General features: G+C 44.6%; 6 protein-coding genes across 6 annotated transcripts; all 6 read left to right on the top strand.

Moving 5' to 3' along the window:
- The first annotated feature begins 964 nt into the window (after positions 1-964).
- On the top strand, positions 965-2,351 carry LOC143522346 (zona pellucida sperm-binding protein 4-like). The gene is made up of 5 exons (XM_077016079.1): positions 965-1,147; positions 1,228-1,420; positions 1,489-1,636; positions 1,714-1,793; positions 2,234-2,351. The coding sequence occupies exons 1-5, from the start codon at positions 1,018-1,020 to the stop codon at positions 2,349-2,351; spliced, it is 669 nt and encodes a 222-aa protein (XP_076872194.1). The 5' UTR covers positions 965-1,017.
- A 2,540-nt stretch (positions 2,352-4,891) lies between these two features.
- LOC143522347 (zona pellucida sperm-binding protein 1-like) lies at positions 4,892-8,830 on the top strand. The gene is made up of 6 exons (XM_077016080.1): positions 4,892-5,074; positions 5,155-5,347; positions 5,416-5,563; positions 5,641-5,716; positions 8,459-8,643; positions 8,729-8,830. Exons 1-6 carry the CDS (start codon positions 4,945-4,947, stop codon positions 8,828-8,830), a joined length of 834 nt encoding a protein of 277 aa, XP_076872195.1. The 5' UTR covers positions 4,892-4,944.
- A 42-nt stretch (positions 8,831-8,872) lies between these two features.
- LOC143522348 (zona pellucida sperm-binding protein 4-like) lies at positions 8,873-10,259 on the top strand. The gene is made up of 5 exons (XM_077016082.1): positions 8,873-9,055; positions 9,136-9,328; positions 9,397-9,544; positions 9,622-9,701; positions 10,142-10,259. The coding sequence occupies exons 1-5, from the start codon at positions 8,926-8,928 to the stop codon at positions 10,257-10,259; spliced, it is 669 nt and encodes a 222-aa protein (XP_076872197.1). The 5' UTR covers positions 8,873-8,925.
- Positions 10,260-12,799: 2,540 nt separating this feature from the next.
- LOC143522349 (zona pellucida sperm-binding protein 4-like) lies at positions 12,800-14,186 on the top strand. Its single transcript, XM_077016083.1, has 5 exons — positions 12,800-12,982; positions 13,063-13,255; positions 13,324-13,471; positions 13,549-13,628; positions 14,069-14,186. The coding sequence occupies exons 1-5, from the start codon at positions 12,853-12,855 to the stop codon at positions 14,184-14,186; spliced, it is 669 nt and encodes a 222-aa protein (XP_076872198.1). The 5' UTR covers positions 12,800-12,852.
- Positions 14,187-16,726: 2,540 nt separating this feature from the next.
- Positions 16,727-18,113, top strand: LOC143522350 (zona pellucida sperm-binding protein 4-like). The gene is made up of 5 exons (XM_077016084.1): positions 16,727-16,909; positions 16,990-17,182; positions 17,251-17,398; positions 17,476-17,555; positions 17,996-18,113. Exons 1-5 carry the CDS (start codon positions 16,780-16,782, stop codon positions 18,111-18,113), a joined length of 669 nt encoding a protein of 222 aa, XP_076872199.1. The 5' UTR covers positions 16,727-16,779.
- A 1,725-nt stretch (positions 18,114-19,838) lies between these two features.
- LOC143522351 (zona pellucida sperm-binding protein 4-like) lies at positions 19,839-22,040 on the top strand. Its single transcript, XM_077016085.1, has 8 exons — positions 19,839-20,157; positions 20,240-20,424; positions 20,510-20,607; positions 20,679-20,836; positions 20,917-21,109; positions 21,178-21,325; positions 21,403-21,482; positions 21,923-22,040. Exons 1-8 carry the CDS (start codon positions 19,848-19,850, stop codon positions 22,038-22,040), a joined length of 1,290 nt encoding a protein of 429 aa, XP_076872200.1. The 5' UTR covers positions 19,839-19,847.
- Positions 22,041-24,355: the final 2,315 nt, after the last annotated feature.

The following is a 24,355-nucleotide window of genomic DNA, read 5'->3' on the forward strand; positions in this document are numbered from 1 at the left end:
TAGTAGTCAGCACAGAGTTCATGATTGCACTCGGCTGGCAAATAATTAATAGCTAACAAAATAGGGGGAGGGCTTGGTAACAATTTTTAGCATAGGCAAAATAAAAAGATCACAGAGTGGGATAACAGTTACTTGCAGATCTCTGCAGTTCAGAGGCTATGGCAGGAGAATTGGTCACTGTTGTGCTTGTGGGTCTTTGTGTCTCCTTGACTTGTTGCACTAGTGAAGCTGCATCTCAATGGAGTTTCCAAGATAATAAACAATTGGCCAGAAACTCTCAGCTCCTGCAGCACCATGTTCCTGAGGTACATGACCAACAGCAACAGATGACCAAAACTGTAGTTTCTGAGAAATGTAATGTAGATGGGTCTGTCAAGATTGCCTGTGGTGAGTCTGGCTTAAATGCTACCCACTGTGAAGCTATAAACTGCTGTTTTGATGGACAACGCTGCTACTATGGAAGAACAGGTAAGGGTTTGAATGTGTTTAGCCTTGCTACTTTTGAAACTGGGAGTTGAACCTGGCCTGCTTTTCTCCCTGATGTTGTCAGTGACTGTCCAGTGCACAAGAGATGGCCAGTTCATATTGGTGGTGGCCAAGGATACAACCCTGCCTAGGCTGAGCCTGGATTCAGTCAGCCTATTGGGAGAAAATGGACCCTGTGGGCCAATTGACTCCAATGCAGCTTTTGCTATCTACCAGTTTCCCGTTGCTGCCTGTGGTACCCGTGTGATGGTTAGTGCTTGGGGCTTCTACATTGGGTTAGATGTGGGCTGTGTTGGAATGTAATTGTACTACCTTGCGACCTCCTTCATTCCAGGAGCTGGGTGACTACTTGGTGTATGAGAACAAGATGACCTCTTCCTATGAAGTTGGATTCGGTCCCCTTGGAGCAATCACAAGAGACAGCTACTATGAGTGAGTTGACCATGATTGCATGGCACAGTTTCATGCAGGGTTTGTGCTCACTTTTGTATTCCTTGTGCAAGACTTTACTTCCAGTGTAGGTATTACGGTATGAGCGTTGCAACACTGCCTATTCAGCACTATGCCAACGAGCCCCCTCTACCTGTAGTTGCTCCTGGACCCCTCAGGGTAGAGCTAAGAATAGCTAATGGTCAGTGCACCACAAAGGGGTGTGTGGAAGGTGAGTATCGTCATTCTGGATGCTAGTATGAGCTTTGTTTATGAAGGGCTTCGAAAACCACTTTGCCTGTCTGCTGACAGCACGGGCAGCCTACACCTCCTACTACACGGATGCTGATTACCCTGTGACCAAGGTGCTGAGAGAGCCGGTCTATGTGGAAGTGCGTATCCTGGACAGGTCTGACCCCAATATTGTCCTGACCCTGGGACGCTGCTGGGCAACCTCTTCCCCTAACCCCTTCAGCCTTCCCGAGTGGGACCTTCTAGTGAATGGGTAGGTTGTAGAATTGCTTCCCACTAGTGTTCCAGTGCAGGCTGGTGTTGACCTGGTGTATTCCAAAGGTGCCCCTACAAGGATGACCGCTACCTGACTCAGTTGGTTCCAGTTGAGGGGTCGTCTGCAGTTCCGTTCCCTACCCATTACAAGCGCTTTGTCCTCAAGATGTTCACCTTTGTGGATCAAACCTCCATGGCTCCCTTGCACAACCAGGTAATGGCTTTAACCTTGTCCCAGCCATTTGTACAATGCCATGTCCGGCCCTTGCTTAGTTGTAACGTTGTTCCCAGGTCTATATCCACTGCAGTACAGCCGTGTGTCATCCAAGTGCAACAGACAGCTGTGAACCAAGCTGTGGCAGAGAAAGTGGGTAGAGTCCTCAGTGCAGGTCCCTTGTTTCCCATGTTGCTTATATGGTCTGAACCTTCTCCTTTGCTGCTCACCAGGGAGACATGCGCCAGAAGAATGGGAGGCTCCTCCTGAATCTGCTGTGGTGTCCAGTGGAAGAGTTGTCTTTACAGAAATGGCCTGAAGCTCACCACCTGAGATCAAACCCTAATGCAATAAAGGCTGTGTTCTCAAATGCTTGTTTGGGGGTGGTTATTGCTCTTGCATGTTCTACCTTAGATACTGGAGTGGGCATTCTTCCATACATTATTTAATAACTACATTGCTGGATTATCTAGCAAACAATGACACTTTGCAGGAGCTATGCAGTTGTGATGTGTATAAGGCACATGGATGTCATTAAAGAAATTGGGGAGGGCACTTTACTGGTAGTGTGTGGCACCATCCACTATGTGTACCTAGGTGTCACAGCCAAGCCAATGGCTCTCTGAAGTGGCAGGGGAGGTGTAAGTTCTCGCTACCTTGGATCCGTAAATGGGAGGAAGAAGGGTCAGAGGGTGTGGCTGATGGGAGCATATAGCCTTTTGACCTTGTGGTTGTGGTGTCCTTCAGGTCATACTCTTGCACTGTCTGTTTTTTAGAATGTCCTTTTTGCTTTATACTTTGCATCCTATATGATGGAAGCAATGTCATTCCCTAGCTCTGACATGCACTTGGAACAGCTGACGACCATAGAGGACAGGTTGATTTGAGGTACTAGAATGCAGTTCTCCATAACTGATCGATCAAAAGCCTGAACCCACTGGAGAAAGGGCAACCCAGGTTTTATGATCCATGAGAACCAGAGTTCCTTCACCATGAATTCATCTATCCAGATTTTACTGTTAAATGTTATCGCAGTCCAGAACTATACAGCTAAATATGAAGTGTACACAAGGCTATAATATTTTTGAACTGTAATATTTAGGCCATTTTTGCCAAACCAAGCACAATGTTATCAAGCAAATAAGTAATGTTATTTCCTCTTCTATCAACTATGAAAGCTGCATTCATAAATGATTAAATATTTAATTGCTATCTACATAAATCATGCTACCTTGTCATACTTCAATTATTGTACAGTAGAACCCCGGAACTCGACATTTTCGGAGTTCGAATTTTGAGAAAAGTTCGTCTCGGAGCATCGAACAAAACTTCGGAATCCGACCCGCCTCGCATAACTTTTGTAAACAACATACAGTTTGTGCTTCGGTCACATGCCGTTAGTTGGCCTTGTTGTTCAATGGGTTTTAAACCATTTTGAGGCTGTGCTCCAAGCGTTTGCTGTATTTTTGTTTTTTTGTACTGTTTTAGACAAAAACATGGGAGAAAAGCAGAAGCGGAAACGATAAGAACCAATAAAGTTGAAAAATGCCTTCGTGTGCCGGACTTAGCATTGGAATTCAACTTGATGGTTGAGAACAGATTAATCCGTTTTCAGTTATTTCTTATGGGGAAAATTCATTCGGAAGTCGACTGCATCGCTTCTCGACGCTCCTTCCACAACGAATTAGCGTCGAGTTCTGGGGTTCTACTGTACTTGGATCCATTGTACCTAATGCTAATGTCTCAAAACGGCAGATATAGGCCGAAGCCATTCACAGGCAACAGTCATGACACTGACTGTGTAAAGGACATTACAGACGAGACTAACTGTGTAAAGGACATTAAATTAAGTTGCCGTAATGGAAATTAAAGATATTTAATCTAAATGAAAGTGCTTTTACCTTGATGTGTGAACACATAACATTACTACAACAGCCTACTTTCATCAACGCAGGTTGGCTAAGCTAAGGCCTGGCCAATACTATACACAATGTGAGAGATTATATACATGTAACATATACATGTTTTGTCCTCTGTGGTCTGTCAGTCAAACTCTCCACCCTACATTTTCTTAAAATGAAAAACCACACACTCTTTGAAACTCTTTGAGTCGCTGCTTAGCAAAAGTCCAAACCAATGAGAACCTTTCAGAATTTTATGAATAACATGATCAAAACAAAAACGGTAGGTGTCAGTGAGCCAATGTGCCAGCACTGTGAGTGTCCAAATGATTAAAATGTCACATGCATATCACACAACAGTCCTAAACATGTGTCCTAAACATGAGTGTTTAGTAGTCAGCACAGAGTTCATGATTGCACTCGGCTGGCAAATAATTAATAGCTAACAAAATAGGGGGAGGGCTTGGTAACAATTTTTAGCATAGGCAAAATAAAAAGATCACAGAGTGGGATAACAGTTACTTGCAGATCTCTGCAGTTCAGAGGCTATGGCAGGAGAGTTGGTCACTGTTGTGCTTGTGGGTCTTTGTGTCTCCTTGACTTGTTGCACTAGTGAAGCTGCATCTCAATGGAGTTTCCAAGATAATAAACAATTGGCCAGAAACTCTCAGCTCCTGCAGCACCATGTTCCTGAGGTACATGACCAACAGCAACAGATGACCAAAACTGTAGTTTCTGAGAAATGTAATGTAGATGGGTCTGTCAAGATTGCCTGTGGTGAGTCTGGCTTAAATGCTACCCACTGTGAAGCTATAAACTGCTGTTTTGATGGACAACGCTGCTACTATGGAAGAACAGGTAAGGGTTTGAATGTGTTTAGCCTTGCTACTTTTGAAACTGGGAGTTGAACCTGGCCTGCTTTTCTCCCTGATGTTGTCAGTGACTGTCCAGTGCACAAGAGATGGCCAGTTCATATTGGTGGTGGCCAAGGATACAACCCTGCCTAGGCTGAGCCTGGATTCAGTCAGCCTATTGGGAGAAAATGGACCCTGTGGGCCAATTGACTCCAATGCAGCTTTTGCTATCTACCAGTTTCCCGTTGCTGCCTGTGGTACCCGTGTGATGGTTAGTGCTTGGGGCTTCTACATTGGGTTAGATGTGGGCTGTGTTGGAATGTAATTGTACTACCTTGCGACCTCCTTCATTCCAGGAGCTGGGTGACTACTTGGTGTATGAGAACAAGATGACCTCTTCCTATGAAGTTGGATTCGGTCCCCTTGGAGCAATCACAAGAGACAGCTACTATGAGTGAGTTGACCATGATTGCATGGCACAGTTTCATGCAGGGTTTGTGCTCACTTTTGTATTCCTTGTGCAAGACTTTACTTCCAGTGTAGGTATTACGGTATGAGCGTTGCAACACTGCCTATTCAGCACTATGCCAACGAGCCCCCTCTACCTGTAGTTGCTCCTGGACCCCTCAGGGTAGAGCTAAGAATAGCTAATGGTCAGTGCACCACAAAGGGGTGTGTGGAAGGTGAGTATCGTCATTCTGGATGCTAGTATGAGCTTTGTTTATGAAGGGCTTCGAAAACCACTTTGCCTGTCTGCTGACAGCACGGGCAGCCTACACCTCCTACTACACGGATGCTGATTACCCTGTGACCAAGGTGCTGAGAGAGCCGGTCTATGTGGAAGTGCGTATCCTGGACAGGTCTGACCCCAATATTGTCCTGACCCTGGGACGCTGCTGGGCAACCTCTTCCCCTAACCCCTTCAGCCTTCCCGAGTGGGACCTTCTAGTGAATGGGTAGGTTGTAGAATTGCTTCCCACTAGTGTTCCAGTGCAGGCTGGTGTTGACCTGGTGTATTCCAAAGGTGCCCCTACAAGGATGACCGCTACCTGACTCAGTTGGTTCCAGTTGAGGGGTCGTCTGCAGTTCCGTTCCCTACCCATTACAAGCGCTTTGTCCTCAAGATGTTCACCTTTGTGGATCAAACCTCCATGGCTCCCTTGCACAACCAGGTAATGGCTTTAACCTTGTCCCAGCCATTTGTACAATGCCATGTCCGGCCCTTGCTTAGTTGTAACGTTGTTCCCAGGTCTATATCCACTGCAGTACAGCCGTGTGTCATCCAAGTGCAACAGACAGCTGTGAACCAAGCTGTGGCAGAGAAAGTGGGTAGAGTCCTCAGTGCAGGTCCCTTGTTTCCCATGTTGCTTATATGGTCTGAACCTTCTCCTTTGCTGCTCACCAGGGAGACATGCGCCAGAAGAATGGGAGGCTCCTCCTGAATCTGCTGTGGTGTCCAGTGGAAGAGTTGTCTTTACAGAAATGGCCTGAAGCTCACCACCTGAGCTCAAACCCTAATGCAATAAAGGCTGTGTTCTCAAATGCTTGTTTGGGGGTGGTTATTGCTCTTGCATGTTCTACCCTTAGATACTGGAGTGGGCATTCTTCCATACATTATTTAATAACCTACATTGCTGGATTATCTAGCAAACAATGACACTTTGCAGGAGCTATGCAGTTGTGATGTGTATAAGGGCACATGGATGTCATTAAAGAAATTGGGGGGAGGGCACTTTACTGGTAGTGTGTGGCACCATCCACTATGTGTACCTAGGTGTCACAGCCAGCCAATGCGCTCTGAAGTGGCAGGGGAGGTGTAAGTTCTCGCTACCTTGGATCCGTAAATGGGAGGAAGAAGGGTCAGAGGGGTGTGGCTGATGGGAGCATATAGCCTTTTGACCTTGTGGTTGTGGTGTCCTTCAGGTCATCCTCTTGCACTGTCTGTTTTTTAGAATGTCCTTTTTGCTTTTATACTTTGCATCCTATATGATGGAAGCAATGTCATTCCCTAGCTCTGACATGCACTTGGAACAGCTGACGACCATAGAGGACAGGTTGATTTGAGGTACTAGAATGCAGTTCTCCCATAACTGATCGATCAAAAGCCTGAACCCACTGGAGAAAGGGCAACCCAGGTTTTTATGATCCATGAGAACCAGAGTTCCTTCACCATGAATTCATCTATCCAGATTTTACTGTTAAATGTTATCGCAGTCCAGAACTATACAGCTAAATATGAAGTGTACACAAGGCTATAATATTTTTGAACTGTAATATTTAGGCCCATTTTTTTGCCAAACCAAGCACAATGTTATCAAGCAAATAAGTAATGTTATTTCCTCTTCTATCAACTATGAAAGCTGCATTCATAAATGATTAAATATTTAATTGCTATCTACATAAATCATGCTACCTTGCTTACCTTCCATTATTGTACAGTAGAACCCCGGAACTCGACATTTTCGGAGTTCGAATTTTGAGGAAAAGTTCGTCTCGGAGCATCGAACAAAACTTCGGAATCCGACCCGCTCGCATAACTTTTGTAAACAACATACAGTTTGTGCTTCGGTCACATGCCGTTAGTTGGCCTTGTTGTTTCAATGGGTTTTAAACCATTTTGAGGCTGTGCCTCCAAGCGTTTGCTGTATTTTTGTTTTTTTTGTACTGTTTTAGACAAAAACATGGGGAAGAAAAGCAGAAGCGGAAACGATAAGAACCCAATAAAGTTGAAAAATGCCTTCGTGGTGCCGGACTTAGCATTGGAATTCAACTTGATGGTTGAGGAACAGATTAATCGTTTTCAGTTTATTTCTTATGGGGAAAATTCATTCGGAAGTCGACTGCATCGCTTCTCGACGCTCCTTCCACAACGAAATTAGCGTCGAGTTCTGGGGTTCTACTGTACTTGGTTCCATTGTACCTAATGCTAATGTCTCAAAACGGCAGATATAGGCCGAAGCCATTCACAGGCAACAGTCATGACACTGACTGTGTAAAGGACATTACAGGACGAGACTAACTGTGTAAAGGACATTAAATTAAGTTGCCGTATTGGAAATGAAAGATATTTCATCTAAATGAAAGTGCTTTTTACCTTGATGTGTGAACACATAACATTACTACAACAGCCTACTTTCATCAACGCAGGTTGGCTAAGCTAAGGGCCTGGCCAATACTATACACAATGTGAGAGATTATATACATGTAACATATACATGTTTTGTCCTCTGTGGTCTGTCAGTCAAACTCTCCACCCTACATTTTTCTTAAAATGAAAAACCACACACTCTTTGAAACTCTTTGAGTCGCTGCTTAGCAAAAGTCCAAACCAATGAGAACCTTTCAGAATTTTATGAATAACATGATCAAAACAAAAACCGGTAGGTGTCAGTGAGCCAATGTGGCCAGCACTGTGAGTGTCCAAATGATTAAAATGTCACATGCATATCACACAACAGTCCCTAAACATGTGTCCTAAACATGAGTGTTTAGTAGTCAGCACAGAGTTCATGATTGCACTCGGCTGGCAAATAATTAATAGCTAACAAAATAGGGGGAGGGCCTTGGTAACAATTTTTAGCATAGGCAAAATAAAAAGATCACAGGAGTGGGATAACAGTTACTTGCAGATCTCTGCAGTTCAGAGGCTATGGCAGGAGAGGTTGGTCACTGTTGTGCTTGTGGGTCTTTGTGTCTCCTTGACTTGTTGCACTAGTGAAGCTGCATCTCAAGGGAGTTTCCAAGATAATAAACAATTGGCCAGAAACTCTCAGCTCCTGCAGCACCAGGTTCCTGAGGTACATGACCAACAGCAACAGATGACCAAAACTGTAGTTTCTGAGAAATGTAATGTAGATGGGTCTGTCAAGATTGCCTGTGGTGAGTCTGGCTTAAATGCTACCCACTGTGAAGCTATAAACTGCTGTTTTGATGGACAACGCTGCTACTATGGAAGAACAGGTAAGGGTCTACTATGGAAGAACAGGTAAGGGTTTGAATGTGTTTAGCCTTGCTACTTTTGAAACTGGGAGTTGAACCTGGCCTGCTTTTCTCCCTGATGTTGTCAGTGACTGTCCAGTGCACAAGAGATGGCCAGTTCATATTGGTGGTGGCCAAGGATACAACCCTGCCTAGGCTGAGCCTGGATTCAGTCAGCCTATTGGGAGAAAATGGACCCTGTGGGCCAATTGACTCCAATGCAGCTTTTGCTATCTACCAGTTTCCCGTTGCTGCCTGTGGTACCCGTGTGATGGTTAGTGCTTGGGGCTTCTACATTGGGTTAGATGTGGGCTGTGTTGGAATGTAATTGTACTACCTTGCGACCTCCTTCATTCCAGGAGCTGGGTGACTACTTGGTGTATGAGAACAAGATGACCTCTTCCTATGAAGTTGGATTCGGTCCCCTTGGAGCAATCACAAGAGACAGCTACTATGAGTGAGTTGACCATGATTGCATGGCACAGTTTCATGCAGGGTTTGTGCTCACTTTTGTATTCCTTGTGCAAGACTTTACTTCCAGTGTAGGTATTACGGTATGAGCGTTGCAACACTGCCTATTCAGCACTATGCCAACGAGCCCCCTCTACCTGTAGTTGCTCCTGGACCCCTCAGGGTAGAGCTAAGAATAGCTAATGGTCAGTGCACCACAAAGGGGTGTGTGGAAGGTGAGTATCGTCATTCTGGATGCTAGTATGAGCTTTGTTTATGAAGGGCTTCGAAAACCACTTTGCCTGTCTGCTGACAGCACGGGCAGCCTACACCTCCTACTACACGGATGCTGATTACCCTGTGACCAAGGTGCTGAGAGAGCCGGTCTATGTGGAAGTGCGTATCCTGGACAGGTCTGACCCCAATATTGTCCTGACCCTGGGACGCTGCTGGGCAACCTCTTCCCCTAACCCCTTCAGCCTTCCCGAGTGGGACCTTCTAGTGAATGGGTAGGTTGTAGAATTGCTTCCCACTAGTGTTCCAGTGCAGGCTGGTGTTGACCTGGTGTATTCCAAAGGTGCCCCTACAAGGATGACCGCTACCTGACTCAGTTGGTTCCAGTTGAGGGGTCGTCTGCAGTTCCGTTCCCTACCCATTACAAGCGCTTTGTCCTCAAGATGTTCACCTTTGTGGATCAAACCTCCATGGCTCCCTTGCACAACCAGGTAATGGCTTTAACCTTGTCCCAGCCATTTGTACAATGCCATGTCCGGCCCTTGCTTAGTTGTAACGTTGTTCCCAGGTCTATATCCACTGCAGTACAGCCGTGTGTCATCCAAGTGCAACAGACAGCTGTGAACCAAGCTGTGGCAGAGAAAGTGGGTAGAGTCCTCAGTGCAGGTCCCTTGTTTCCCATGTTGCTTATATGGTCTGAACCTTCTCCTTTGCTGCTCACCAGGGAGACATGCGCCAGAAGAATGGGAGGCTCCTCCTGAATCTGCTGTGGTGTCCAGTGGAAGAGTTGTCTTTACAGAAATGGCCTGAAGCTCACCACCTGAGATCAAACCCTAATGCAATAAAGGCTGTGTTCTCAAATGCTTGTTTGGGGGTGGTTATTGCTCTTGCATGTTCTACCTTAGATACTGGAGTGGGCATTCTTCCATACATTATTTAATAACTACATTGCTGGATTATTTAGCAAACAATGACACTTTGCAGGAGCTATGCAGTTGTGATGTGTATAAGGCACATGGATGTCATTAAAGAAATTGGGGAGGGCACTTTACTGGTAGTGTGTGGCACCATCCACTATGTGTACCTAGGTGTCACAGCCAAGCCAATGGCTCTCTGAAGTGGCAGGGGAGGTGTAAGTTCTCGCTACCTTGGATCCGTAAATGGGAGGAAGAAGGGTCAGAGGGTGTGGCTGATGGGAGCATATAGCCTTTTGACCTTGTGGTTGTGGTGTCCTTCAGGTCATACTCTTGCACTGTCTGTTTTTTAGAATGTCCTTTTTGCTTTATACTTTGCATCCTATATGATGGAAGCAATGTCATTCCCTAGCTCTGACATGCACTTGGAACAGCTGACGACCATAGAGGACAGGTTGATTTGAGGTACTAGAATGCAGTTCTCCATAACTGATCGATCAAAAGCCTGAACCCACTGGAGAAAGGGCAACCCAGGTTTTATGATCCATGAGAACCAGAGTTCCTTCACCATGAATTCATCTATCCAGATTTTACTGTTAAATGTTATCGCAGTCCAGAACTATACAGCTAAATATGAAGTGTACACAAGGCTATAATATTTTTGAACTGTAATATTTAGGCCATTTTTGCCAAACCAAGCACAATGTTATCAAGCAAATAAGTAATGTTATTTCCTCTTCTATCAACTATGAAAGCTGCATTCATAAATGATTAAATATTTAATTGCTATCTACATAAATCATGCTACCTTGTCATACTTCAATTATTGTACAGTAGAACCCCGGAACTCGACATTTTCGGAGTTCGAATTTTGAGAAAAGTTCGTCTCGGAGCATCGAACAAAACTTCGGAATCCGACCCGCCTCGCATAACTTTTGTAAACAACATACAGTTTGTGCTTCGGTCACATGCTGTTAGTTGGCCTTGTTGTTCAATGGGTTTTAAACCATTTTGAGGCTGTGCTCCAAGCGTTTGCTGTATTTTTGTTTTTTTGTACTGTTTTAGACAAAAACATGGGAGAAAAGCAGAAGCGGAAACGATAAGAACCAATAAAGTTGAAAAATGCCTTCGTGTGCCGGACTTAGCATTGGAATTCAACTTGATGGTTGAGAACAGATTAATCCGTTTTCAGTTATTTCTTATGGGGAAAATTCATTCGGAAGTCGACTGCATCGCTTCTCGACGCTCCTTCCACAACGAATTAGCGTCGAGTTCTGGGGTTCTACTGTACTTGGATCCATTGTACCTAATGCTAATGTCTCAAAACGGCAGATATAGGCCGAAGCCATTCACAGGCAACAGTCATGACACTGACTGTGTAAAGGACATTACAGACGAGACTAACTGTGTAAAGGACATTAAATTAAGTTGCCGTAATGGAAATTAAAGATATTTAATCTAAATGAAAGTGCTTTTACCTTGATGTGTGAACACATAACATTACTACAACAGCCTACTTTCATCAACGCAGGTTGGCTAAGCTAAGGCCTGGCCAATACTATACACAATGTGAGAGATTATATACATGTAACATATACATGTTTTGTCCTCTGTGGTCTGTCAGTCAAACTCTCCACCCTACATTTTCTTAAAATGAAAAACCACACACTCTTTGAAACTCTTCGAGTCGCTGCTTAGCAAAAGTCCAAACCAATGAGAACCTTTCAGAATTTTATGAATAACATGATCAAAACAAAAACGGTAGGTGTCAGTGAGCCAATGTGCCAGCACTGTGAGTGTCCAAATGATTAAAATGTCACATGCATATCACACAACAGTCCTAAACATGTGTCCTAAACATGAGTGTTTAGTAGTCAGCACAGAGTTCATGATTGCACTCGGCTGGCAAATAATTAATAGCTAACAAAATAGGGGGAGGGCTTGGTAACAATTTTTAGCATAGGCAAAATAAAAAGATCACAGAGTGGGATAACAGTTACTTGCAGATCTCTGCAGTTCAGAGGCTATGGCAGGAGAGTTGGTCACTGTTGTGCTTGTGGGTCTTTGTGTCTCCTTGACTTGTTGCACTAGTGAAGCTGCATCTCAATGGAGTTTCCAAGATAATAAACAATTGGCCAGAAACTCTCAGCTCCTGCAGCACCATGTTCCTGAGGTACATGACCAACAGCAACAGATGACCAAAACTGTAGTTTCTGAGAAATGTAATGTAGATGGGTCTGTCAAGATTGCCTGTGGTGAGTCTGGCTTAAATGCTACCCACTGTGAAGCTATAAACTGCTGTTTTGATGGACAACGCTGCTACTATGGAAGAACAGGTAAGGGTTTAAATGTGTTTAGCCTTGCTACTTTTGAAACTGGGAGTTGAACCTGGCCTGCTTTTCTCCCTGATGTTGTCAGTGACTGTCCAGTGCACAAGAGATGGCCAGTTCATATTGGTGGTGGCCAAAGATACAACCCTGCCTAGGCTGAGCCTGGATTCAGTCAGCCTATTGGGAGAAAATGGACCCTGTGGGCCAATTGACTCCAATGCAGCTTTTGCTATCTACCAGTTTCCCGTTGCTGCCTGTGGTACCCGTGTGATGGTTAGTGCTTGGGGCTTCTACATTGGGTTAGATGTGGGCTGTGTTGGAATGTAATTGTACTACCTTGCGACCTCCTTCATTCCAGGAGCTGGGTGACTACTTGGTGTATGAGAACAAGATGACCTCTTCCTATGAAGTTGGATTCGGTCCCCTTGGAGCAATCACAAGAGACAGCTACTATGAGTGAGTTGACCATGATTGCATGGCACAGTTTCATGCAGGGTTTGTGCTCACTTTTGTATTCCTTGTGCAAGACTTTACTTCCAGTGTAGGTATTACGGTATGAGCGTTGCAACACTGCCTATTCAGCACTATGCCAACGAGCCCCCTCTACCTGTAGTTGCTCCTGGACCCCTCAGGGTAGAGCTAAGAATAGCTAATGGTCAGTGCACCACAAAGGGGTGTGTGGAAGGTGAGTATCGTCATTCTGGATGCTAGTATGAGCTTTGTTTATGAAGGGCTTCGAAAACCACTTTGCCTGTCTGCTGACAGCACGGGCAGCCTACACCTCCTACTACACGGATGCTGATTACCCTGTGACCAAGGTGCTGAGAGAGCCGGTCTATGTGGAAGTGCGTATCCTGGACAGGTCTGACCCCAATATTGTCCTGACCCTGGGACGCTGCTGGGCAACCTCTTCCCCTAACCCCTTCAGCCTTCCCGAGTGGGACCTTCTAGTGAATGGGTAGGTTGTAGAATTGCTTCCCACTAGTGTTCCAGTGCAGGCTGGTGTTGACCTGGTGTATTCCAAAGGTGCCCCTACAAGGATGACCGCTACCTGACTCAGTTGGTTCCAGTTGAGGGGTCGTCTGCAGTTCCGTTCCCTACCCATTACAAGCGCTTTGTCCTCAAGATGTTCACCTTTGTGGATCAAACCTCCATGGCTCCCTTGCACAACCAGGTAATGGCTTTAACCTTGTCCCAGCCATTTGTACAATGCCATGTCCGGCCCTTGCTTAGTTGTAACGTTGTTCCCAGGTCTATATCCACTGCAGTACAGCCGTGTGTCATCCAAGTGCAACAGACAGCTGTGAACCAAGCTGTGGCAGAGAAAGTGGGTAGAGTCCTCAGTGCAGGTCCCTTGTTTCCCATGTTGCTTATATGGTCTGAACCTTCTCCTTTGCTGCTCACCAGGGAGACATGCGCCAGAAGAATGGGAGGCTCCTCCTGAATCTGCTGTGGTGTCCAGTGGAAGAGTTGTCTTTACAGAAATGGCCTGAAGCTCACCACCTGAGATCAAACCCTAATGCAATAAAGGCTGTGTTCTCAAATGCTTGTTTGGGGGTGGTTATTGCTCTTGCATGTTCTACCTTAGATACTGGAGTGGGCATTCTTCCATACATTATTTAATAACTACATTGCTGGATTATCTAGCAAACAATGACACTTTGCAGGAGCTATGCAGTTGTGATGTGTATAAGGCACATGGATGTCATTAAAGAAATTGGGGAGGGCACTTTACTGGTAGTGTGTGGCACCATCCACTATGTGTACCTAGGTGTCACAGCCAAGCCAATGGCTCTCTGAAGTGGCAGGGGAGGTGTAAGTTCTCGCTACCTTGGATCCGTAAATGGGAGGAAGAAGGGTCAGAGGGTGTGGCTGATGGGAGCATATAGCCTTTTGACCTTGTGGTTGTGGTGTCCTTCAGGTCATACTCTTGCACTGTCTGTTTTTTAGAATGTCCTTTTTGCTTTATACTTTGCATCCTATATGATGGAAGCAATGTCATTCCCTAGCTCTGACATGCACTTGGAACAGCTGACGACCATAGAGGACAGGTTGATTTGAGGTACTAGAATGCAGTTCTCCATAACTGATCGATCAAAAGCCTGAACCCACTGGAGAAAGGGCAACCCAGGTTTTATGATCCATGAGAACCAGAGTTCCTTCACCATGAATTCATCTATCCAGATTTTACTGTTAAATGTTATCGCAGTCCAGAACTATACAGCTAAATATGAAGTGTACACAAGGCTATAATATTTTTGAACTGTAATATTTAGGCCATTTTTGCCAAACCAAGCACAATGTTATCAAGCAAATAAGTAATGTTATTTCCTCTTCTATCAACTATGAAAGCTGCATTCATAAATGATTAAATATTTAATTGCTATCTACATAAATCATGCTACCTTGTCATACTTCCATTATTGTACAGTAGAACCCCGGAACTCGACATTTTCGGAGTTCGAATTTTGAGAAAAGTTCGTCTCGGAGCATCGAACAAAACTTCGGAATCCGACCCGCCTCGCATAACTTTTGTAAACAACATACAGTTTGTGCTTCGGTCACATGCCGTTAGTTGGCCTTGTTGTTCAATGGGTTTTAAACCATTTTGAGGCTGTGCTCCAAGCGTTTGCTGTATTTTTGTTTTTTTGTACTGTTTTAGACAAAAACATGGGAGAAAAGCAGAAGCGGAAACGATAAGAACCAATAAAGTTGAAAAATGCCTTCGTGTGCCGGACTTAGCATTGGAATTCAACTTGATGGTTGAGAACAGATTAATCCGTTTTCAGTTATTTCTTATGGGGAAAATTCATTCGGAAGTCGACTGCATCGCTTCTCGACGCTCCTTCCACAACGAATTAGCGTCGAGTTCTGGGGTTCTACTGTACTTGGATCCATTGTACCTAATGCTAATGTCTCAAAACGGCAGATATAGGCCGAAGCCATTCACAGGCAACAGTCATGACACTGACTGTGTAAAGGACATTACAGACGAGACTAACTGTGTAAAGGACATTAAATTAAGTTGCCGTATTGGAAATGAAAGATATTTAATCTAAATGAAAGTGCTTTTACCTTGATGTGTGAACACATAACATTACTACAACAGCCTACTTTCATCAACGCAGGTTGGCTAAGCTAAGGCCTGGCCAATACTATACACAATGTGAGAGATTATATACATGTAACATATACATGTTTTGTCCTCTGTGGTCTGTCAGTCAAACTCTCCACCCTACATTTTCTTAAAATGAAAAACCACACACTCTTTGAAACTCTTTGAGTCGCTGCTTAGCAAAAGTCCAAACCAATGAGAACCTTTCAGAATTTTATGAATAACATGATCAAAACAAAAACGGTAGGTGTCAGTGAGCCAATGTGCCAGCACTGTGAGTGTCCAAATGATTAAAATGTCACATGCATATCACACAACAGTCCTAAACATGTGTCCTAAACATGAGTGTTTAGTAGTCAGCACAGAGTTCATGATTGCACTCGGCTGGCAAATAATTAATAGCTAACAAAATAGGGGGAGGGCTTGGTAACAATTTTTAGCATAGGCAAAATAAAAAGATCACAGAGTGGGATAACAGTTACTTGCAGATCTCTGCAGTTCAGAGGCTATGGCAGGAGAGTTGGTCACTGTTGTGCTTGTGGGTCTTTGTGTCTCCTTGACTTGTTGCACTAGTGAAGCTGCATCTCAATGGAGTTTCCAAGATAATAAACAATTGGCCAGAAACTCTCAGCTCCTGCAGCACCATGTTCCTGAGGTACATGACCAACAGCAACAGATGACCAAAACTGTAGTTTCTGAGAAATGTAATGTAGATGGGTCTGTCAAGATTGCCTGTGGTGAGTCTGGCTTAAATGCTACCCACTGTGAAGCTATAAACTGCTGTTTTGATGGACAACGCTGCTACTATGGAAGAACAGGTAAGGGTTTGAATGTGTTTAGCCTTGCTACTTTTGAAACTGGGAGTTGAACCTGGCCTGCTTTTCTCCCTGATGTTGTCAGTGACTGTCCAGTGCACAAGAGATGGCCAGTTCATATTGGTGGTGGCCAAGGATACAACCCTGCCTAGGCTGAGCCTGGATTCAGTCAGCCTATTGGGAGAAAATGGACCCTGTGGGCCAATTGACTCCAATGCAGCTTTTGCTATCTACCAGTTTCCCGTTGCTGCCTGTGGTACCCGTGTGATGGTTAGTGCTTGGGGCTTCTACATTGGGTTAGATGTGGGCTGTGTTGGAATGTAATTGTACTACCTTGCGACCTCCTTCATTCCAGGAGCTGGGTGACTACTTGGTGTATGAGAACAAGATGACCTCTTCCTATGAAGTTGGATTCGGTCCCCTTGGAGCAATCACAAGAGACAGCTACTATGAGTGAGTTGACCATGATTGCATGGCACAGTTTCATGCAGGGTTTGTGCTCACTTTTGTATTCCTTGTGCAAGACTTTACTTCCAGTGTAGGTATTACGGTATGAGCGTTGCAACACTGCCTATTCAGCACTATGCCAACGAGCCCCCTCTACCTGTAGTTGCTCCTGGACCCCTCAGGGTAGAGCTAAGAATAGCTAATGGTCAGTGCACCACAAAGGGGTGTGTGGAAGGTGAGTATCGTCATTCTGGATGCTAGTATGAGCTTTGTTTATGAAGGGCTTCGAAAACCACTTTGCCTGTCTGCTGACAGCACGGGCAGCCTACACCTCCTACTACACGGATGCTGATTACCCTGTGACCAAGGTGCTGAGAGAGCCGGTCTATGTGGAAGTGCGTATCCTGGACAGGTCTGACCCCAATATTGTCCTGACCCTGGGACGCTGCTGGGCAACCTCTTCCCCTAACCCCTTCAGCCTTCCCGAGTGGGACCTTCTAGTGAATGGGTAGGTTGTAGAATTGCTTCCCACTAGTGTTCCAGTGCAGGCTGGTGTTGACCTGGTGTATTCCAAAGGTGCCCCTACAAGGATGACCGCTACCTGACTCAGTTGGTTCCAGTTGAGGGGTCGTCTGCAGTTCCGTTCCCTACCCATTACAAGCGCTTTGTCCTCAAGATGTTCACCTTTGTGGATCAAACCTCCATGGCTCCCTTGCACAACCAGGTAATGGCTTTAACCTTGTCCCAGCCATTTGTACAATGCCATGTCCGGCCCTTGCTTAGTTGTAACGTTGTTCCCAGGTCTATATCCACTGCAGTACAGCCGTGTGTCATCCAAGTGCAACAGACAGCTGTGAACCAAGCTGTGGCAGAGAAAGTGGGTAGAGTCCTCAGTGCAGGTCCCTTGTTTCCCATGTTGCTTATATGGTCTGAACCTTCTCCTTTGCTGCTCACCAGGGAGACATGCGCCAGAAGAATGGGAGGCTCCTCCTGAATCTGCTGTGGTGTCCAGTGGAAGAGTTGTCTTTACAGAAATGGCCTGAAGCTCACCACCTGAGATCAAACCCTAATGCAATAAAGGCTGTGTTCTCAAATGCTTGTTTGGGGGTGGTTATTGCTCTTGCATGTTCTACCTTAGATACTGGAGTGGGCATTCTTCCATACATTATTTAATAACTACATTGCTGGATTATTTAGCAAACAATGACACTTTGCAGGAGCTATGCAGTTGTGATGTGTATAAGGCACATGGATGTCATTAAAGAAATTGGGGAGGGCACTTTACTGGTAGTGTGTGGCACCATCCACTATGTGTACCTAGGTGTCACAGCCAAGCCAATGGCTCTCTGAAGTGGCAGGGGAGGTGTAAGTTCTCGCTACCTTGGATCCGTAAATGGGAGGAAGAAGGGTCAGAGGGTGTGGCTGATGGGAGCATATAGCCTTTTGACCTTGTGGTTGTGGTGTCCTTCAGGTCATACTCTTGCACTGTCTGTTTTTTAGAATGTCCTTTTTGCTTTATACTTTGCATCCTATATGATGGAAGCAATGTCATTCCCTAGCTCTGACATGCACTTGGAACAGCTGACGACCATAGAGGACAGGTTGATTTGAGGTACTAGAATGCAGTTCTCCATAACTGATCGATCAAAAGCCTGAACCCACTGGAGAAAGGGCAACCCAGGTTTTATGATCCATGAGAACCAGAGTTCCTTCACCATGAATTCATCTATCCAGATTTTACTGTTAAATGTTATCGCAGTCCAGAACTATACAGCTAAATATGAAGTGTACACAAGGCTATAATATTTTTGAACTGTAATATTTAGGCCATTTTTGCCAAACCAAGCACAATGTTATCAAGCAAATAAGTAATGTTATTTCCTCTTCTATCAACTATGAAAGCTGCATTCATAAATGATTAAATATTTAATTGCTATCTACATAAATCATGCTACCTTGTCATACTTCAATTATTGTACAGTAGAACCCCGGAACTCGACATTTTCGGAGTTCGAATTTTGAGAAAAGTTCGTCTCGGAGCATCGAACAAAACTTCGGAATCCGACCCGCCTCGCATAACTTTTGTAAACAACATACAGTTTGTGCTTCGGTCACATGCCGTTAGTTGGCCTTGTTGTTCAATGGGTTTTAAACCATTTTGAGGCTGTGCTCCAAGCGTTTGCTGTATTTTTGTTTTTTTGTACTGTTTTAGACAAAAACATGGGAGAAAAGCAGAAGCGGAAACGATAAGAACCAATAAAGTTGAAAAATGCCTTCGTGTGCCGGACTTAGCATTGGAATTCAACTTGATGGTTGAGAACAGATTAATCCGTTTTCAGTTATTTCTTATGGGGAAAATTCATTCGGAAGTCGACTGCATCGCTTCTCGACGCTCCTTCCACAACGAATTAGCGTCGAGTTCTGGGGTTCTACTGTACTTGGATCCATTGTACCTAATGCTAATGTCTCAAAACGGCAGATATAGGCCGAAGCCATTCACAGGCAACAGTCATGACACTGACTGTGTAAAGGACATTACAGACGAGACTAACTGTGTAAAGGACATTAAATTAAGTTGCCGTAATGGAAATTAAAGATATTTAATCTAAATGAAAGTGCTTTTACCTTGATGTGTGAACACATAACATTACTACAACAGCCTACTTTCATCAACGCAGGTTGGCTAAGCTAAGGCCTGGCCAATACTATACACAATGTGAGAGATTATATACATGTAACATATACATGTTTTGTCCTCTGTGGTCTGTCAGTCAAACTCTCCACCCTACATTTTCTTAAAATGAAAAACCACACACTCTTTGAAACTCTTCGAGTCGCTGCTTAGCAAAAGTCCAAACCAATGAGAACCTTTCAGAATTTTATGAATAACATGATCAAAACAAAAACGGTAGGTGTCAGTGAGCCAATGTGCCAGCACTGTGAGTGTCCAAATGATTAAAATGTCACATGCATATCACACAACAGTCCTAAACATGTGTCCTAAACATGAGTGTTTAGTAGTCAGCACAGAGTTCATGATTGCACTCGGCTGGCAAATAATTAATAGCTAACAAAATAGGGGGAGGGCTTGGTAACAATTTTTAGCATAGGCAAAATAAAAAGATCACAGAGTGGGATAACAGTTACTTGCAGATCTCTGCAGTTCAGAGGCTATGGCAGGAGAGTTGGTCACTGTTGTGCTTGTGGGTCTTTGTGTCTCCTTGACTTGTTGCACTAGTGAAGCTGCATCTCAATGGAGTTTCCAAGATAATAAACAATTGGCCAGAAACTCTCAGCTCCTGCAGCACCATGTTCCTGAGGTACATGACCAACAGCAACAGATGACCAAAACTGTAGTTTCTGAGAAATGTAATGTAGATGGGTCTGTCAATATTGCCTGTGGTGAGTCTGGCTTAAATGCTACCCACTGTGAAGCTATAAACTGCTGTTTTGATGGACAACGCTGCTACTATGGAAGAACAGGTAAGGGTTTGAATGTGTTTAGCCTTGCTACTTTTGAAACTGGGAGTTGAACCTGGCCTGCTTTTCTCCCTGATGTTGTCAGTGACTGTCCAGTGCACAAGAGATGGCCAGTTCATATTGGTGGTGGCCAAGGATACAACCCTGCCTAGGCTGAGCCTGGATTCAGTCAGCCTATTGGGAGAAAATGGACCCTGTGGGCCAATTGACTCCAATGCAGCTTTTGCTATCTACCAGTTTCCCGTTGCTGCCTGTGGTACCCGTGTGATGGTTAGTGCTTGGGGCTTCTACATTGGGTTAGATGTGGGCTGTGTTGGAATGTAATTGTACTACCTTGCGACCTCCTTCATTCCAGGAGCTGGGTGACTACTTGGTGTATGAGAACAAGATGACCTCTTCCTATGAAGTTGGATTCGGTCCCCTTGGAGCAATCACAAGAGACAGCTACTATGAGTGAGTTGACCATGATTGCATGGCACAGTTTCATGCAGGGTTTGTGCTCACTTTTGCATTCCTTGTGCAAGACTTTACTTCCAGTGTAGGTATTACGGTATGAGCGTTGCAACACTGCCTATTCAGCACTATGCCAACGAGCCCCCTCTACCTGTAGTTGCTCCTGGACCCCTCAGGGTAGAGCTAAGAATAGCTAATGGTCAGTGCACCACAAAGGGGTGTGTGGAAGGTGAGTATCGTCATTCTGGATGCTAGTATGAGCTTTGTTTATGAAGGGCTTCGAAAACCACTTTGCCTGTCTGCTGACAGCACGGGCAGCCTACACCTCCTACTACACGGATGCTGATTACCCTGTGACCAAGGTGCTGAGAGAGCCGGTCTATGTGGAAGTGCGTATCCTGGACAGGTCTGACCCCAATATTGTCCTGACCCTGGGACGCTGCTGGGCAACCTCTTCCCCTAACCCCTTCAGCCTTCCCGAGTGGGACCTTCTAGTGAATGGGTAGGTTGTAGAATTGCTTCCCACTAGTGTTCCAGTGCAGGCTGGTGTTGACCTGGTGTATTCCAAAGGTGCCCCTACAAGGATGACCGCTACCTGACTCAGTTGGTTCCAGTTGAGGGGTCGTCTGCAGTTCCGTTCCCTACCCATTACAAGCGCTTTGTCCTCAAGATGTTCACCTTTGTGGATCAAACCTCCATGGCTCCCTTGCACAACCAGGTAATGGCTTTAACCTTGTCCCAGCCATTTGTACAATGCCATGTCCGGCCCTTGCTTAGTTGTAACGTTGTTCCCAGGTCTATATCCACTGCAGTACAGCCGTGTGTCATCCAAGTGCAACAGACAGCTGTGAACCAAGCTGTGGCAGAGAAAGTGGGTAGAGTCCTCAGTGCAGGTCCCTTGTTTCCCATGTTGCTTATATGGTCTGAACCTTCTCCTTTGCTGCTCACCAGGGAGACATGCGCCAGAAGAATGGGAGGCTCCTCCTGAATCTGCTGTGGTGTCCAGTGGAAGAGTTGTCTTTACAGAAATGGCCTGAAGCTCACCACCTGAGATCAAACCCTAATGCAATAAAGGCTGTGTTCTCAAATGCTTGTTTGGGGGTGGTTATTGCTCTTGCATGTTCTACCTTAGATACTGGAGTGGGCATTCTTCCATACATTATTTAATAACTACATTGCTGGATTATTTAGCAAACAATGACACTTTGCAGGAGCTATGCAGTTGTGATGTGTATAAGGCACATGGATGTCATTAAAGAAATTGGGGAGGGCACTTTACTGGTAGTGTGTGGCACCATCCACTATGTGTACCTAGGTGTCACAGCCAAGCCAATGGCTCTCTGAAGTGGCAGGGGAGGTGTAAGTTCTCGCTACCTTGGATCCGTAAATGGGAGGAAGAAGGGTCAGAGGGTGTGGCTGATGGGAGCATATAGCCTTTTGACCTTGTGGTTGTGGTGTCCTTCAGGTCATACTCTTGCACTGTCTGTTTTTTAGAATGTCCTTTTTGCTTTATACTTTGCATCCTATATGATGGAAGCAATGTCATTCCCTAGCTCTGACATGCACTTGGAACAGCTGACGACCATAGAGGACAGGTTGATTTGAGGTACTAGAATGCAGTTCTCCATAACTGATCGATCAAAAGCCTGAACCCACTGGAGAAAGGGCAACCCAGGTTTTATGATCCATGAGAACCAGAGTTCCTTCACCATGAATTCATCTATCCAGATTTTACTGTTAAATGTTATCGCAGTCCAGAACTATACAGCTAAATATGAAGTGTACACAAGGCTATAATATTTTTGAACTGTAATATTTAGGCCATTTTTGCCAAACCAAGCACAATGTTATCAAGCAAATAAGTAATGTTATTTCCTCTTCTATCAACTATGAAAGCTGCATTCATAAATGATTAAATATTTAATTGCTATCTACATAAATCATGCTACCTTGTCATACTTCAATTATTGTACAGTAGAACCCCGGAACTCGACATTTTCGGAGTTCGAATTTTGAGAAAAGTTCGTCTCGGAGCATCGAACAAAACTTCGGAATCCGACCCGCCTCGCATAACTTTTGTAAACAACATACAGTTTGTGCTTCGGTCACATGCCGTTAGTTGGCCTTGTTGTTCAATGGGTTTTAAACCATTTTGAGGCTGTGCTCCAAGCGTTTGCTGTTTTTTTGTACTGTTTTAGACAAAAACATGGGAGAAAAGCAGAAGCGGAAACGATAAGAACCAATAAAGTTGAAAAATGCCTTCGTGTGCCGGACTTAGCATTGGAATTCAACTTGATGGTTGAGAACAGATTAATCCGTTTTCAGTTATTTCTTATGGGGAAAATTCATTCGGAAGTCGACTGCATCGCTTCTCGACGCTCCTTCCACAACGAATTAGCGTCGAGTTCTGGGGTTCTACTGTACTTGGATCCATTGTACCTAATGCTAATGTCTCAAAACGGCAGATATAGGCCGAAGCCATTCACAGGCAACAGTCATGACACTGACTGTGTAAAGGACATTACAGACGAGACTAACTGTGTAAAGGACATTAAATTAAGTTGCCGTAATGGAAATTAAAGATATTTAATCTAAATGAAAGTGCTTTTACCTTGATGTGTGAACACATAACATTACTACAACAGCCTACTTTCATCAACGCAGGTTGGCTAAGCTAAGGCCTGGCCAATACTATACACAATGTGAGAGATTATATACATGTAACATATACATGTTTTGTCCTCTGTGGTCTGTCAGTCAAACTCTCCACCCTACATTTTCTTAAAATGAAAAACCACACACTCTTTGAAACTCTTCGAGTCGCTGCTTAGCAAAAGTCCAAACCAATGAGAACCTTTCAGAATTTTATGAATAACATGATCAAAACAAAAACGGTAGGTGTCAGTGAGCCAATGTGCCAGCACTGTGAGTGTCCAAATGATTAAAATGTCACATGCATATCACACAACAGTCCTAAACATGTGTCCTAAACATGAGTGTTTAGTAGTCAGCACAGAGTTCATGATTGCACTCGGCTGGCAAATAATTAATAGCTAACAAAATAGGGGGAGGGCTTGGTAACAATTTTTAGCATAGGCAAAATAAAAAGATCACAGAGTGGGATAACAGTTACTTGCAGATCTCTGCAGTTCAGAGGCTATGGCAGGAGAGTTGGTCACTGTTGTGCTTGTGGGTCTTTGTGTCTCCTTGACTTGTTGCACTAGTGAAGCTGCATCTCAATGGAGTTTCCAAGATAATAAACAATTGGCCAGAAACTCTCAGCTCCTGCAGCACCATGTTCCTGAGGTACATGACCAACAGCAACAGATGACCAAAACTGTAGTTTCTGAGAAATGTAATGTAGATGGGTCTGTCAATATTGCCTGTGGTGAGTCTGGCTTAAATGCTACCCACTGTGAAGCTATAAACTGCTGTTTTGATGGACAACGCTGCTACTATGGAAGAACAGGTAAGGGTTTGAATGTGTTTAGCCTTGCTACTTTTGAAACTGGGAGTTGAACCTGGCCTGCTTTTCTCCCTGATGTTGTCAGTGACTGTCCAGTGCACAAGAGATGGCCAGTTCATATTGGTGGTGGCCAAGGATACAACCCTGCCTAGGCTGAGCCTGGATTCAGTCAGCCTATTGGGAGAAAATGGACCCTGTGGGCCAATTGACTCCAATGTAGCTTTTGCTATCTACCAGTTTCCCGTTGCTGCCTGTGGTACCCGTGTGATGGTTAGTGCTTGG

This window comes from Brachyhypopomus gauderio, chromosome 9 (assembly GCF_052324685.1).
Source record: "Brachyhypopomus gauderio isolate BG-103 chromosome 9, BGAUD_0.2, whole genome shotgun sequence".
Classification (NCBI taxonomy): Eukaryota; Metazoa; Chordata; class Actinopteri; order Gymnotiformes; family Hypopomidae; genus Brachyhypopomus; species Brachyhypopomus gauderio.

Coding starts and splice junctions, on each gene's coding strand:
- LOC143522351 (XM_077016085.1), top strand. CDS start 19,848: ATGGCAGGAGAGTTGGTCACTGTTGTGCTTGTGGGTCTTTGTGTCTCC. Junction 20,608..20,678: donor ACAAGAGACAGCTACTATGA/GTGAGTTGACCA, acceptor TCCTTGTGCAAG/ACTTTACTTCCAGTGTAGGT. Junction 21,326..21,402: donor TGGCTCCCTTGCACAACCAG/GTAATGGCTTTA, acceptor CGTTGTTCCCAG/GTCTATATCCACTGCAGTAC.
- LOC143522347 (XM_077016080.1), top strand. CDS start 4,945: ATGAGCGTTGCAACACTGCCTATTCAGCACTATGCCAACGAGCCCCCT. Junction 5,564..5,640: donor TGGCTCCCTTGCACAACCAG/GTAATGGCTTTA, acceptor CGTTGTTCCCAG/GTCTATATCCACTGCAGTAC. Junction 8,644..8,728: donor CCTGTGGTACCCGTGTGATG/GTTAGTGCTTGG, acceptor CCTTCATTCCAG/GAGCTGGGTGACTACTTGGT.
- LOC143522348 (XM_077016082.1), top strand. CDS start 8,926: ATGAGCGTTGCAACACTGCCTATTCAGCACTATGCCAACGAGCCCCCT. Junction 9,329..9,396: donor TGGGACCTTCTAGTGAATGG/GTAGGTTGTAGA, acceptor TGTATTCCAAAG/GTGCCCCTACAAGGATGACC. Junction 9,702..10,141: donor AGCTGTGGCAGAGAAAGTGG/GTAGAGTCCTCA, acceptor ATGTGTACCTAG/GTGTCACAGCCAAGCCAATG.
- LOC143522349 (XM_077016083.1), top strand. CDS start 12,853: ATGAGCGTTGCAACACTGCCTATTCAGCACTATGCCAACGAGCCCCCT. Junction 12,983..13,062: donor CACAAAGGGGTGTGTGGAAG/GTGAGTATCGTC, acceptor GTCTGCTGACAG/CACGGGCAGCCTACACCTCC. Junction 13,256..13,323: donor TGGGACCTTCTAGTGAATGG/GTAGGTTGTAGA, acceptor TGTATTCCAAAG/GTGCCCCTACAAGGATGACC.
- LOC143522346 (XM_077016079.1), top strand. CDS start 1,018: ATGAGCGTTGCAACACTGCCTATTCAGCACTATGCCAACGAGCCCCCT. Junction 1,148..1,227: donor CACAAAGGGGTGTGTGGAAG/GTGAGTATCGTC, acceptor GTCTGCTGACAG/CACGGGCAGCCTACACCTCC. Junction 1,421..1,488: donor TGGGACCTTCTAGTGAATGG/GTAGGTTGTAGA, acceptor TGTATTCCAAAG/GTGCCCCTACAAGGATGACC.
- LOC143522350 (XM_077016084.1), top strand. CDS start 16,780: ATGAGCGTTGCAACACTGCCTATTCAGCACTATGCCAACGAGCCCCCT. Junction 17,183..17,250: donor TGGGACCTTCTAGTGAATGG/GTAGGTTGTAGA, acceptor TGTATTCCAAAG/GTGCCCCTACAAGGATGACC. Junction 17,399..17,475: donor TGGCTCCCTTGCACAACCAG/GTAATGGCTTTA, acceptor CGTTGTTCCCAG/GTCTATATCCACTGCAGTAC.